The sequence below is a fragment of the Melospiza georgiana genome, chromosome 18 (assembly GCF_028018845.1).
Source record: "Melospiza georgiana isolate bMelGeo1 chromosome 18, bMelGeo1.pri, whole genome shotgun sequence".
In the NCBI taxonomy this organism is placed as follows: Eukaryota; Metazoa; Chordata; class Aves; order Passeriformes; family Passerellidae; genus Melospiza; species Melospiza georgiana.
The window spans coordinates 10,475,445-10,488,915 of record NC_080447.1 but is presented as its reverse complement, the minus strand read 5'-3'; the positions used below and the strand labels follow the sequence as shown (position 1 = coordinate 10,488,915).

The window sequence follows — 13,471 nt, the reverse complement described above, 5'->3', positions numbered from 1 at the left end:
GCTGAGCAAATGCCTTTACTGCCATGTCAGCTTGGCTGGAGCACAGTGGGAAACAGTAGCTCTGGTGAGGGTTGAGCTGTGCTGTGGCTCAGACAAAGTGAGGACTTTGCTGCCTTGGAGTGTTGTTTTAGAGAGGTTTGAAAGGAAAAGCACGTGGGAAATGACGGTTCCAGATCATCACATGAGAAATCCGGGTGGGCTGTTATAGTCTTTGAACACAGCAAAGGAGAAATAGGTGATGACTTTCCTTTATGGTGGCCACAGCTTATGGAAAACTGTTTAGGAAAGGTTTCTGCTGCCCAGCTTCCCTGGGTTGGGGTAAATCAGCTGAGGCTCTGAAATGTTTGTTTGAAGGTTTTGGGGCACAGCCCTACCGCAGCACGTAATAAGCCCGGTGCGGCTGCATCAGTGCCCCGGGAGGACAATTCCTGTGGGAAAGGCTCCTGTTCCTGCAGGGCACAGTGCGGAGCTCGTGTCGCGTTCCCGCTCAGTCCCAGACGCGCGTGGGGCGGGAGGAGCGGGACGGCTCCTGTGCGGCAGGACAGGCTGGGCCCCGGCACAGCCCCCGCGGGTGGCGGCTCAGGGCTCTGCCGGCTCAGGGCTCTGCCGGCTCAGGGCTCTGCGGGCTCAGGGCGCGGCGGGCTCAGGGCGCTGCGGGCTCGGGGCGCTGCGAGCTCGGGGCGCTGTGGGCTCAGGGCGCGGCCGGCTCAGGGCTCTGCCGGCTCAGGGCGCTGCCGGCTCAGGGCGCTGCGGGCTCTCCCGGCAGTCCCGGGGCCGTTTCCCAGCCCGGGCCCGACCCCGCTATCCTGCCCGGGCCGGGCTGGCGGTTCCCGCGGCGGCCGCCAGGGGGCGGCGCGGGTCGCCCGGCGGGGGCGCGCGGGCGGGCGGGCGCGCGCGGGGGCGGGCCGGGAAAGTTGCGGGCGCTGAGGCGGCGGCGGCGGCACCGGCGGGGCGGGAGCGGCTCCGGGCGCGGCGGCACCGGCAGCGGGCACGGCGGCACCATGGACGACTTGGGTGAGTTCCGAGCTGCGCGGGCTCCCCGCGGCGGGGGCCGCCTCCCTGCTGCGCCCCGGGCGGCGGCGGCCGCGGCCCGCCCGGCCACGCTGCGCCCCTCGGGCCGCGGGTTCGGGCCGCGCCTGTCGCTCCGGGGACGTGTCGCTCCCCGCGCACCGAGCCCGCCGGCCCGGCTCCGCGCCCGGGCCCCGCGGCTGGGCTGTCCCGGGGCCGTCCGCCCGCAGCCAGGGCAGGCGCTGGCTGTCCCGGCCGGGAAGGGCGCCCGGCGCTCCTGTGCCCGCAGCGGCGCGGAGCGTACTCGGGTTTCAGCAAACATCGCCTCCCCTGCCCCGCCGCAGCCTCTCCAGCCCGCTCTTGGGCGAGAGCTGAACTTTGCGCGGGTATGGAGTGGGGAGCCCTGGGGGGATAAGCGGAGCCCAGCCGGGCTCGGAGCTCATCCTTGTCCTCCCTGTGCTTCTCCCAGGTGTGCTGCATTATTCGGTTTCCCGAAACCGTGTAATGGAGAAATGTCAGGCAACTGGTCTCAAGGGAAAGATCTAGAGAATTTGAGTTCCTTTGGTACCAAGCCGGAAAGGGTGTGGATCTGCCAAAATCCCTTGTGCTCTGGGAGGCATTAGGACGACTGAGTTCCGCTTATGAGACTGATTAAATCAGACACTGGGGAGGGGCTGTGATCCGTTACTTCCATCCTACCTTTAACAGAAACCAGACGTTCTGTTGACATACAGTCCAAGAAAATTGCAGGTTTATTTCTGGACCTGGAAGCTCACATTACGGTGCTGGCATAAAGCTGGTGGTCACACCTTCAGAAAACAGACTTTGAATTGGACTAATGATAAAACTTACGGGGCAAGGAGTCCATCTGCTGCGTGGCTTTCTGGTGAAAGGTGTGCCCAGGGAGGATTCATCCCTGGGGAGTGAAACTTCCTGCTTTGGTGAAGTAGCTGTTGGTGGAAACAGAAGTAATTTCTACTGCAGCTTCTTCTCATGGTTATTGTTCCTTTAAGTGGAGACAGCTCTGTTCACCTTTTCTCATCTCTCTCATTCTGGTTATCTCTTGGAGATGTGGTGCGAGTTCCTAGCCTGTTCAGGAATGCATCACTAGTCAGAACAGGATTCACCCAGTCTGTGTGTTGACTTGGTGAGCAGCCCTTCAAGGTGAGCCTACAGGTCTGTGTAGGGCCAGTTTGGTGTCTCAGCAGCTGCTCTTCAGTAAACCATGGGAGCCTCCCTGTGCCCACTGCAAGGGCTGCATTCCTGAACAGTGGTACTGTGACTTCCCACTTGTTGGAATAGGCTGCTGCAGTCCCTTAACATTTTTTCTTTCCTCTGTAGGAGAATTAGAGGTGAACTGCAAAGTAATTCTGAAAAAGATCTGAAATTGTGCCTGGCTTGTTTTTCTGAGCTCTGAAGTGTATTGGGACAACCAAAAGCTAGAACTTTTAGTCTGAGCAACTTGATTTCATCAAGTCTTAGTTACACTGCGTCTGTCTCAATTTTTGCACAGCCTTTCAGACTGGACAAGATCTAATTAACAGTAGGCAGCTGAACAAAAAAAAGTGTGACCCTTTCTCTCTGTAAGCTTTTCTGTGGTGTACAGAATTCAGCACGGAAAGCACACCAGCTGTTTTCCCTCTGTGAATCATTGTTAGCCCAAAATGGCTCACTTACTGCTTTAAAGCCTTTCACCTTGGGATGCACACATAATGAACTGTGCTGTGCTGATACAACCCCCCTGGAATAAGTCAGATTTCGAACTCAAGTGAGAGTTGTTTGTTTTTCTTTCCCCATTATCTATGGGTGGATTATCTGAGTTGTGGATTAACTGTGCCATGGATACAGACGTCTGCACTGGCTCTGTCCAGAGGCAAGCTGGTTAGGCAGGACTTGTTGGTTCAGGCACAGTGCCATGTAGACAAAGCTGCTCTGCTTCCAGGGCCAGTTTTGGCCCAAAAGGAGTTTGATATTGAGCTGGGACTTGCAGGTTCAGAGTTGATGTCAAGTCAGATCAGCTCAGATACTTCCACGCCTCGCTTCTGAATCTGTGTGGTGCAGAAATGAGCAGTGAGTGAAGGGCCTTGCTGGGCAGGAGTGAACTCCTCACAGAGACATTGGTGTGTCTGTTCTTAACTCCCTGCCTTTATCAAAAATCTCCCTAGAGCTGAAGGATTTGATCAGTGTGCACATGACCATGTAAAATGGAGGTCCAGAAGTATGTCAGTTTGGTTCTTGGACTGGAGAGTTTATGAAACATAGGAGAATAAATTTGAGGATTCATTTGGAGTTGAAAAAAAAATCTTCATTCCCTTTTCCCCCTCCCCCAGTGCTGAAGAAGCTCAGACAGGAAGCTCTCTGCAGGCTGGAGCTGTGCACCCTGGCGTTCTGGGGAGCCTCCGTGGCCCAGGACACGCAGGGCTGGGGCTGGCTGGGAGCTGGAGCAGCCCGTGCTGGGAAGGGGGAGGAGAGCAGCTGGCAGGGCTTGTCTCCCTGCAGTCCCTCTGAGGAAGCCTCTGCGGATGTGCTTGGAGTTTGACAGGAAGTTTGCTGAATGAATTTGCCGTCCTGCAGTGCTGTGAACTGGCACAGAGAGCACAGCTTTGTCCTCAAGAGTGAGAATCCAGATTTGGGGCTCTTGCCCCTTTCAGGGATTGCCAAAGCACAGCCTGTGCTTCCAGCACACGAGTGACCATCCACACATTCTTACTTCAGACAATCTGGGATGCTGAATGAGATGTTGAGTTATGGTTCTGTGGTGCTGCCTTGTCTAAGTATTATGAGGGAACAGATCCATTAGGACTGCTTATTGCAGAGGAAAAAACCTAATTTGTGGAACCTGTCATGTATTTATGGTGAGAGGAGTAGGAGAAGAGAAACTTTACATTTGCTTTAGTCAGAATACTGTTTTGATTTTGTCTCCAAAAGTTTTTTACAGCCTTTTTCTGAAAGGGTTGTTTGCAAATACTACTGGGAAACCTTTTGGTAACTCCAGGCAGAAATGGCTTTTAGAAGCTTTCATTTGATGAAATTCTCATTTCTCTACTGCTGTTTAAAAAACAAAATTGTTTTCAAAGGCTTCAGGTATTTTTAAACTGGATTTTGCAATCAAAGACAAAACAGCATTCACCAGAGCTTGTAAGAGGTGTTTTACAAAGAAGTTATATCTGTTTAATGGGGACGTGTTTATGGCAGTGTTTTGCTGTCCACCTCAACTACATTGTGAGCTGTTTTTTTAGGTGTGCTTTTTCACTTCTAGAAGGATATTTCTTTTGCAGAAAGTTTTTCTAGCAATTTGACTTCAAAATTCTGGGCGCAGAGTTCAAGGGCACAAGAGATTTTGCTTTATGAGTTGTTTTCCTCTGTTTTGGGAGCTCTAATCCACTCTCTCTTCAGTGCTTAATCCTCTCAAGACTGACTTTAAAGGGAGCAGTCTTGCCATTGATTTTTCATGGGAGTGTGGAGGGAGGTGCATGTGTTTCCATCTGTCATCTGTCCCAACATTTGGAAGATTGCTGTGCTCTGCAGGGCGGTGCTGTCTGTCCCTCTCCAGAGGGGGATGCTTGCCTGGTTCTGACTCAGTTCCTTTCGTTTGGGAGTCATATGCTGTGGGCTTTGGGCTCACTTGACTAAAGTTTGCTGTGAAATTGCTTAAGGTCAGCTACGCCCAGGAAATGCTATTGGGGGGAAGCACTGGTAAAGTAATTTGGTGCCTTGGCTTTCTACTGGCTCAGATTTCTGAGTCCTTCCTGCTGCTGGGCGAGAAGGCTGTAAACAGAACTAATGCTCTGCACAATGGGGTTCTGACTTGTTTCAGCTCCTTAGCTGTCGTGACCCCTCGTGAAACAGGGACTTCATTGTCCTGAGCAGCTCAGACAGGGAGTCCTCTGCCTCAAGCAGTGTGTGATGCAGAGAGAGGCTTCTTTTCTTGCTGCTCTATTTCCACGGAAAGGCTGGACTCTGTGCTGTCTTTAGCTCCTTTGTCCCTCTCTGGGAGAGGTCAGCTTATCCTAAGTGTTCAGCTGCCCTCCTGGTTAAAACTGATCCTCCAACACCATCTCTGCCACGAGAGAAACAAATGGGAAACTTCTCATACATCTTTACATCTTCATCTCTCTCTCTCTCTCTCTCTCTCTCTCTCTCTCTCTCTCCTTTTTCTTCCTTTCCTGGGGAGCACGATAGTTCAGTTTTCTGGACCCCTTTTTCCTCACTTCTTGTCCTTTGAAGTCTATCTGTTATATGAAACAAGTTGTGAAACTGTAGAAATGACAGCTGAAATTTTGAAGTCTGGCAGCAGCACAAGGACTAATAATGCACTTCTGTTTTGATCAGAGTTGGTTTTCTGATCTGCTGCTCAGACAGACAGATAAATTCCTTATATTAAACTCTGTTTAGAGGGGGGGAAAAGCCTGTCCATGGCCACAAAACAAATCTAGTTTGAATCAGACTAATGTGTTAGTTGTGATACCCAGAATCTGATGCAGCTTTGGAGACAGCCAGAGCAGATTCTGAGTGCAGTTGGGAGTGCTAGTGGAAAATGAGTGTGAGTGAATGGGATCTCTGGTCCCAGTTTCCTGCTCTGGTCTCAGCCTGTGCTTCCCTCTTTGTGCTCTGATCCTTTGTGTCCCTTTCTGTCTGATGCGGAAGCTGTTAATGAAGATGCTCTTCTGTTCCAGCTGCCTGAAAGTGACACATTGTCTGTGGGAATGTCTCACTCTGTGATTAGGGAATGAGTTCCTTGCTCACTTCAGGCCTGTCCTAACAAACTGAGGTTTAGTAACAAACCCTGGGAGTACAGGTTATCATGCCTTTTAGGATATTGCACTGTAAAATGTTGAGTAGGGAACTGTCTCATCTGTGGCAGGATTACTGCATCCAGCAGTGCAGAGTAGAAGCAAGAAGTGGCACCATTACTTTCCACTTTGGTTGAAGTTGAATGGGTTAGAGAATAAGTTGTGATCTCAAATTGGTTTCACTTGATTTAAGCTGGCTGCTGAGGTGTTCCCTGTGGCCATCTCCCTTGCTTGTGTCCACATTAACTGTTGGACAGTTAACTGCATCAGCAAGCTGATTCTTCTCAAAGTCATTTTTTACATGGACAGTGGACTGGGAAGTGAGGCTACCTCCTTCAGCTGTGGGTTATGTTTAATATAGCATAAGGTAACCATTGCTCCACAGCCTCAAAAATGTACCCTAACTTAAGGCATGTTGTTTCTCTGTCTGTGAAACAGGGGTAATTACTCCTTACCTGCAAAGTGTGGTCATGTTGGTTGAGATCTTTGTGTTTCTGAAATAGCTTCCAGCTGAAAAGCTTCTTTCAAGCTTTTCTGGTCACCATTGCTGGAAAAGTTTACAGTGGCAAGTTTAAATTAGATGTACAAGTTTTTATTCCTTTCTCAGGCCTGTTGAGTATTCCCTCTGTGCCTTTCTGATTGCTCATCCTTTCTTCACCCCTCATTATGACAGGCTGTGAGTAGGGAGAAAAGATTTTCTTTCCCTTCCAAGTTCCCCACAGTGGCTCTGCCCTCGTCTTTCCCTTCACCACAGAGCGTCGTGAAGTCATTCAAGGAATGTTGTGTGCTAAAGATATACCATAAAAATAGAGGTGGGTGATGACTTCCTCATAACAGTTTTAGCTGTTTTTCCCATTCATTCTCATTCTCTTTGCAAATGGCCCCAGAGCAGCAGCAGCAAGCAGCTAGGTGTTTAAATCCATGCTTTCTCTTCTGTGCATATGTGTTTTTAAATCCCAGTGAAACAAACAAGTTGAAATGGGAACTGGAGTGCTGCGGAACAAGTTTGGTGTTGGTGTTTCAGTTACAGGAACTGAGTCCCTGAGGTTTTGTGTTTGTGCTGTTTAGGAGTCTGGTAAACTTTTTCTGCTCACAGCTTTTTCTTTTAGCAGACAGTAACTATTCTGAATTTACATGGGCAATTTATCTCAGCAGTTTGAGACAACTGTAAACTGAGGAGCCAAGAGAACTTACGGCAGGCCACGGGGGAGGCAGCCTGCATTGTTAGAGCTTGGCTCCTTTTTCCCTGGGCTGGACTGTCTCTACACTGTGAACAAGTTCAGTTCAAGTTATTTAAATGATGATGAGATAGTGTGAAGTTGTCCAGTGCAGCTTGTCGTGCCACTTCTCACAGTGTTCTCATTACCCTGTGCCCATCTGTGTAGATGGCTCTGCTGGGTGAGGCACTGAGTGCCTGGCTGGCAGCATGCAGTGCAGTGTAGCTTCATTTCTTGTGGTTTTTTGCTGTTTATTGCACATGTTTAAACCTCTAACATTTTGCAAATCATTTGAAGAACATAAAAAAAAAAGGTAAATGGCACTCCAGGGAATAAACCTTCTGAATGACACTCTGCATGGGGAATTGTGCTTTAAATGGCTCAGCTATAAATCAGACTGTATGGGGGCTCCAGGAATAAACCAGTCCCGTGTTTTTGTCACAGAACTGAGCTGGCAGACAGAATTAATCCTGTGTCTGTCTAGATGCCTCAGAGGATCTTGCTTTATTTCCATTGCTGAACAAGAAGGTGAACAGAGAATTTCACTTTGTGCTTTGGGGAAGTTTGTGGTTGTTCAGGGACTGTGGTTAGGTTGAGTTTTAATAAGAGCAGGAGATGGTAAAAGAAGCCAGAGGTAGAAAAGGTCATGGGCAAGAGGGCTGTAAATAATTTGCCATGGATTAGGGGCTTAGTATTCCCTTGTTTTATCCTCTTTCATGGTCCTAAACCAGTTCAGGGCTTCTCTGTGAAAAGGTTTCTTTTGGGTTGAAGCCACTAATTTCAGCTGGGTCAGACCAAGAAGCCTAGGGCTAACTGCATGTCCCTTGAGGTTACTGGTGCCCCATGAGCTGGAATAAGATGATGGCTTGGCTGCTCTCTGTTGCTCATCTTGTTTTACCATTAGTTGCACCCATTGCTCCCTATTTCTCAGCACCAGCAGCTGCCTTGGGACTAGGTTTGGGTTGATTTTTTTTTTTTTTTTAATTTTTTTTTTTGCTGCCTTTTGGACAGAGGTGATCCCCAAGAGTAAGCTGCCTAGAGTAGTACTCCTGGTTTGAAGCTCCTGTTCATTATGGTTTTGTATGGGAGACATTTTTGGGCTGTGTAGGCCTGGTCAGGCAGTGTGACACACAGCTGGAACTATTCTGCCTGGCTGTGAGCAGCTCCAGCAGTTAGACAGGATCCCTGCAGAGAGCTGGAGCACTGGGGGAGGGAGTGAAATGCCATTGCATCCACGTCATGAAATCTCTTATCAGTGGCCAACTCAGTGTTGTGAGTGGGTGAGCTGCACTGGCCTGAGGAAGCTGCCTTTTATTTCTCCTGTGGAGGATGAGGAGCTCAGCACTGTCAGTCAGGCTGAGAGCTGTGCAGTGGCTGTGTGGAGTTTGAGATGAATTTGTCAGTCAGGTTCTTATAACCCTAAGCTTGTGGTTTTCAATCTATCCTGCTTGTGCTTAATCTGAGATTTGCTGCTTGGCTGTCCTGAGCAGTTTGCTTGGGCAGTGCCTCACAGCTGCTCTGGCATGCTGCTCCTGTGCTTCTTAACTGCTTAAACCCAGTGCCTCCAGCACCTTCTGTCTTGGGGTCATGCTTAAAAGCCTTGGTGGGAGTCTGAGAGAAAATCTGTTGGGTTATCATTCATTTTTCTAGTAGGGTTGGTTAAGGGCCTCACTTGTTGGATGCTGCTTTCCCATCAAATGCAAGGGAGAAATCTGCTTGGAGCAGATCACCGTGGTGTGGCTGTGGTGATGTGAAACTCTGAGAGCCTCTGGGCTGGCTGGATCTGCTGAGCCCCTGATTGTGTGGCTGGGCTCTGGAGGATGCTCTGTGTGGGGTGGGAGAGCCAGGGGGCTGTGAGGGGTTTGGAGCAGTGTCTGTGCCTGCTCCTGACCCTGCAGGGCTGGGAGGCTGTTTGCTGGGGAGGAGGGGCTGGAGGAAGGGGCTGGGGGTGGTGCAGGGAGGAAGCTTTATGTAATTCTTGGCTGGCTTTTGAATAATTGTTTTAATGAAATGGAATGCAGTGTATTCAGTACTTGCTTGGCAGAAACAGCTTTTTTTTTTGTTGTTTTTTTTCTGTTTTCTATCTTAGAGGGGGAAAAGGAGTTGGGGTTGCTCTATTTTCCAGCTGCTTTAAACACTCTAGGCTTGGATTTGTCACGAAGATAGAAGTGGAATATTGCTTTTGCTGAGGGGGCAGTTGCTCTGCTGTGCATGTGTGGCACATTCTGTTGGTACATTGGGTGTGTAAGTGGCAGAGCCTGGTCCCTGGGTTTGTTTCTCTGAGGGCTGGGGATGCCAGTGTGGTTTGAGGAGGAGCAGGTTAATTTTAAAGTACCCAACAGTAACAGGATGAGAGTGATGTAAGTACACATCCATATAAAATGTGAGGGCATCCAAGTACTTGATAAGAAAATTCATCTCTTTTCCTCTGTGCCCTAGTTCAGGGCATAGTGGGGAAGAACATGATGAGCTGAGACAAAGAAGTCAACTTAATTTTCAGCGAAGCAAATATGTAGGCAGTGGGAGTCTTGACTTCTCTAGACTTGTGCAAAACAGTCTCTCCAGTCATCTCAAAGGATTGGTGACTTTTATCATAGCATTGGTGGAGGGGCAATCAGAGATCATGCTGAAAACCCTTTTTTAGAAAGCAATTTGAAGAAGGATTTATTTCATGTACCTCTGAAAGGGAAGTTTATTCTCATGCTGCTTCTATTTCAGTATTGCTGCCATTTCCATTTTTGGTCAGTGCTGGAGATCGGTCTCTCTTACTCATCTCTACCTCCCAAAAATCTACTTTCTTTTTAATCCTAGGAATTTTTTTTCTCAGTTGTTCTTTTCTGCAGTCAAGAGTTCTCTTGTGAGTAACAACCTTTGGTTGATAGAATAAAATTTTTCTTTATCAAATAATAACAACAACTTATGTTCAGGGCACTGAGATGAAGAAGCTGTCATGCATTTAATTGCTTTATTAATACTGCTCTTGGTAAAATATCCTCACTGTTTCTCTTGCTGCTGCTGAAACAAGCAAGAGCCTTGTGAGTGGTACTTGTGTCATGATACCAGATGACAGGTACAATGATGGGTCATCTACCTTCTCATGTAAGAGGAGATAAGAAAACCTTAAACATTCTCCAGCTCTTCTCCATCCACTGGCTCCATACTCCAGTTTTTAAAATGTTAATTTTCTATCTAGATTTAACAGTTTTCTTTCTTGCAGTGGGCCAGTGTCATGACACTGTGAAACTCGAGCCACATTCCTCTGCCAATGCTAAAAAAACCCCCAAAAACCTCCCCTGAGTCAGAGCTCTGCAGCTACAGAGCCATCAGCAGTCTCCATCCAATTGCCACCCACACTCCCAAAGTGGACTGGGGGACCAGTTCCCACGTTAATTTCTGAAACACTGTCCTCCTTTCATTCCCAGAAGCTGTTTTTAAAGTGGAAAGAAGCTGCTTTAGCTGGATTTTTAACCATGTGCTTCTTGGGCCCTTGTACTCTGTTGTCTTTCAGAGCTGTTGCTTGCCCTCTATCTGCATAACTTGGGTTATTTTTAAGTTACAGTGCAGTGCTCATCGGACTGAAAGCTTCATTTTAAAACTTTCTACCTATTATAGTTATAAGTAGTACCAACATTCACAGGACTGAAAAATGTGAAGTATTTTGTTGTCATTTCCCCCTGCCCTGTTCTGTGAGTTTACATTGTGCTTTTGGCAGCGCTTTGTGTAAAGTCAGTTTTTGATGATGACTTAGACTTTTTGGCTTACAGAGATTTCAGTGTTGCTTCCAAGTCTGCTCCCACCCCGCTGCAGAGAACCTTTGCAGAAATGAAAACTTCTTAAAAGAAACATCCACCATTTTGAGAGTACTTCTTTAATAATTAGATTTTTAACAAGCCAGTTAAACCACATTTGACACAAGTTCTCATTTTACAAAAAGGGAAACAACCCACTTCAGAGTGGTTGGCAGGTCAAGCCAGCAAGTCTTTATTTATATCTCAATATATTAACTTTTTATCTGGGTGAGATTTGCTGGGACTCTATCTCCTTACTGACACAGGCTTTTAAATCGTGAGATACCTTGGTTTTTTAAGGGTAGATTTGCATTTGTTGAATATTCTTTGCATTTATGCTTTTGGGAGCTATGCTTGTTACTTCCTGAATGGGAAGTTGCTGAAGCTAATGAAAAGTATGTGTTTCAAGGTCTAAAATTTGTCAAGTCTGCATTCTGAATCCCATTTAAGAGCCTTCAGGATAGGAATGCCTCAATAAGACTGTACTAAATATGGGTATGATTACAGAGTCTCTTTAGTGTCCCCGTTCTTTATTACTGGAGTCCTCCTTCTGCTGGTAGCCAGGGCACTCTACATCTCATTGGCAGAATTGGTTCTTCTAATGCTTTTAATGAATTCAGAATTCTTTTAATGAATTCAGAATTTACACTAGTATTTCAGTCCTTTATTTCATCATCTTTATGTGTGTCTCAAATTTTGTGACTGGCACTTTGCCTAGATGGGTCTATGCTCAGATCTGTTTATGCTGCTTGGATAGGATTTCCACAGCTTAAAAGATGCTGGTTTTTTCCCCTCAAGTTCCATGTCCATTATTGCATAACCATGCAAATCCTGCTCTTCCCTTTATTGGTAATAGGGTCCACATGCTTTCCTGTTTCTGTTACTTTTAAAAAGGCAGCTAATTAACTTGGAATGTGCAAGCTCTGACAGTATTTTGTCTGTGTCTGTGTCCAAACCCATTTTTACATAAGCAGATGGAGAGGATCACAGGGATCCTTAGCAATGCTGTTCCTGGCTGTGTGGTACCTGTGTGCTGCTGGGGTGTCTGAGGTGCTGCTCCTGCTGCTGCTGAAGGAGGAGAGGGCTTTACTTTTGCTTATCCTTTCTCCTTCTGTGTTGTGTGACTGTTTGACATATCCCTTCCTGCTGACTGCTGTGCTCGTCTCTTCCCTGACCCAAAAGAAGACAGTCAGCTTTTTCCCACTGGGTGTGTATCCTGTTGGACTGCTTCACAGAGGGGTCCTGTGAGAGCCAGAGCCTGTACCAGTAAGTGGCAGCAGCACATGTCTGGAAGAGGGAGTAAAACCTCTCCATTTTTGGCAGTGGTGAGCTGTTAATTTGCCTTTCTGCATCTTATGAAACTGTATCCTTCACTCCAGGGTGCTCACTGTCCAGTGGAGCTCTGTGCTCCTGGAAACCCTGATGTAACATGTTTTCCTTCCCTAGATGAGTTAGAATGAGCACTTAGCAAATGATGATCTCCAAGCTGAGGAGTGCTTTACAGCTGTTGTGAGGGGTCCCCTTGAGAGGTCAAACCCACGCCCTTCTCATTTCCACCTGAGGGCTCTGGGGCACAAGCACACCAGGATTGCTGCTGCCCAGAGATGAGGAGACCACTGCTGTGTGTTCACAATGTTGTGATTTGCCACTGTTGGTTTCACACTAAGCTACTGCTTAGAAGCTGCTTGGAGGAGTGATCCAGTCCTGGATCAGCATGTGTTGTAACCTCAGTGCTTTTTATGACAGCTTTCAGTTGTACAAATTTCAACCAAATGCCAACACAGGGCTTAAAAAATGCCCTTTTCTACCCTCTTTTCAGTGGGCATGCATGGGCATGTAAAGGGTTGCTTGTAGCTGGGTGCTGCACATCTCTGCATTCAAGCCTTGAGCTTTTGTTACCAGAGCTGTGGTTTAAAATCTAATGTCTTGTTTCCTGCTGGTTCTGTTCCCATCCTTGGACTCTTGTCTCGTGGAGATCTCCTTTGTACCAGATTTGTCAGATGTTTGTAGAATGGCAGGGCTGTGTTTTGACCTGGTGCTTGTGGAGTAGCTGCAGGCTGGTGTAGCAGGAAGGGTCTGGTTCCTCAGATAGCTGCCTTGGCTGAGCCCCTCTTCCTGTAGGAATACAAGGCAGTTGGTACTTTGTCCAGAGGCCTTGGCCCTGGAAATTTTCCCTGAGGGGTCAGTTCAGTGGCTGCTTGTTTGGTGTTTGTAATTTTTTTGTTTTGGCAGAGCACAGCAGATCCTGTTCTACTTCTAGAAACTTTCAGAAGGAATCCAGCACCAAGTGAAAATTCTTATGATATGCACAAGAAGGGTCACTTAATATTTTGCATGTGTAAGGATAAATAAAGGACTAAATAAGTGTATTGGTTACTAGTGGTTTTGGCTTTATTAAGTTTATTTTTTTCCCATCTAGAATGTTGGCTAAAATCCAGCCCAGGTCAGTAGCGAGGTGTTAACTGCTTAGTTGTTTGTGTAAAATGTTTACACTCCCTCCAGTCTGTTCCTCCCACCAAAGTGGCCAGGATGCCGTTTCATTCCTGTTTGTACAGAGCAATGTCCCTGGCTTTAGTCTGAGCCAACCCTCCCTTCCAGAGACACTTGGGTCAGGATTGGCCATTTGCTGCTGCCTTTGTCTGGGACTTCCTGGAAATGCCTGAGG

At 47.7% G+C, this 13,471-nt stretch overlaps 1 protein-coding gene across 3 annotated transcripts in view; it reads left to right on the top strand.

The window, feature by feature from the left end:
• Positions 1 to 951: 951 nt before the first annotated feature.
• Positions 952 to 13,471, top strand: part of PXN (paxillin) — a 41,761-nt gene continuing 29,241 nt past the window's right edge. For all 3 annotated transcript variants that reach the window (XM_058037103.1, XM_058037102.1, XM_058037100.1), the window contains exon 1: positions 952 to 1,014. In XM_058037103.1, the coding sequence (XP_057893086.1) occupies positions 1,002 to 1,014 (13 nt within the window). In that variant the 5' untranslated portion in view covers positions 952 to 1,001. The remainder of the gene's footprint in view (positions 1,015 to 13,471) is intronic.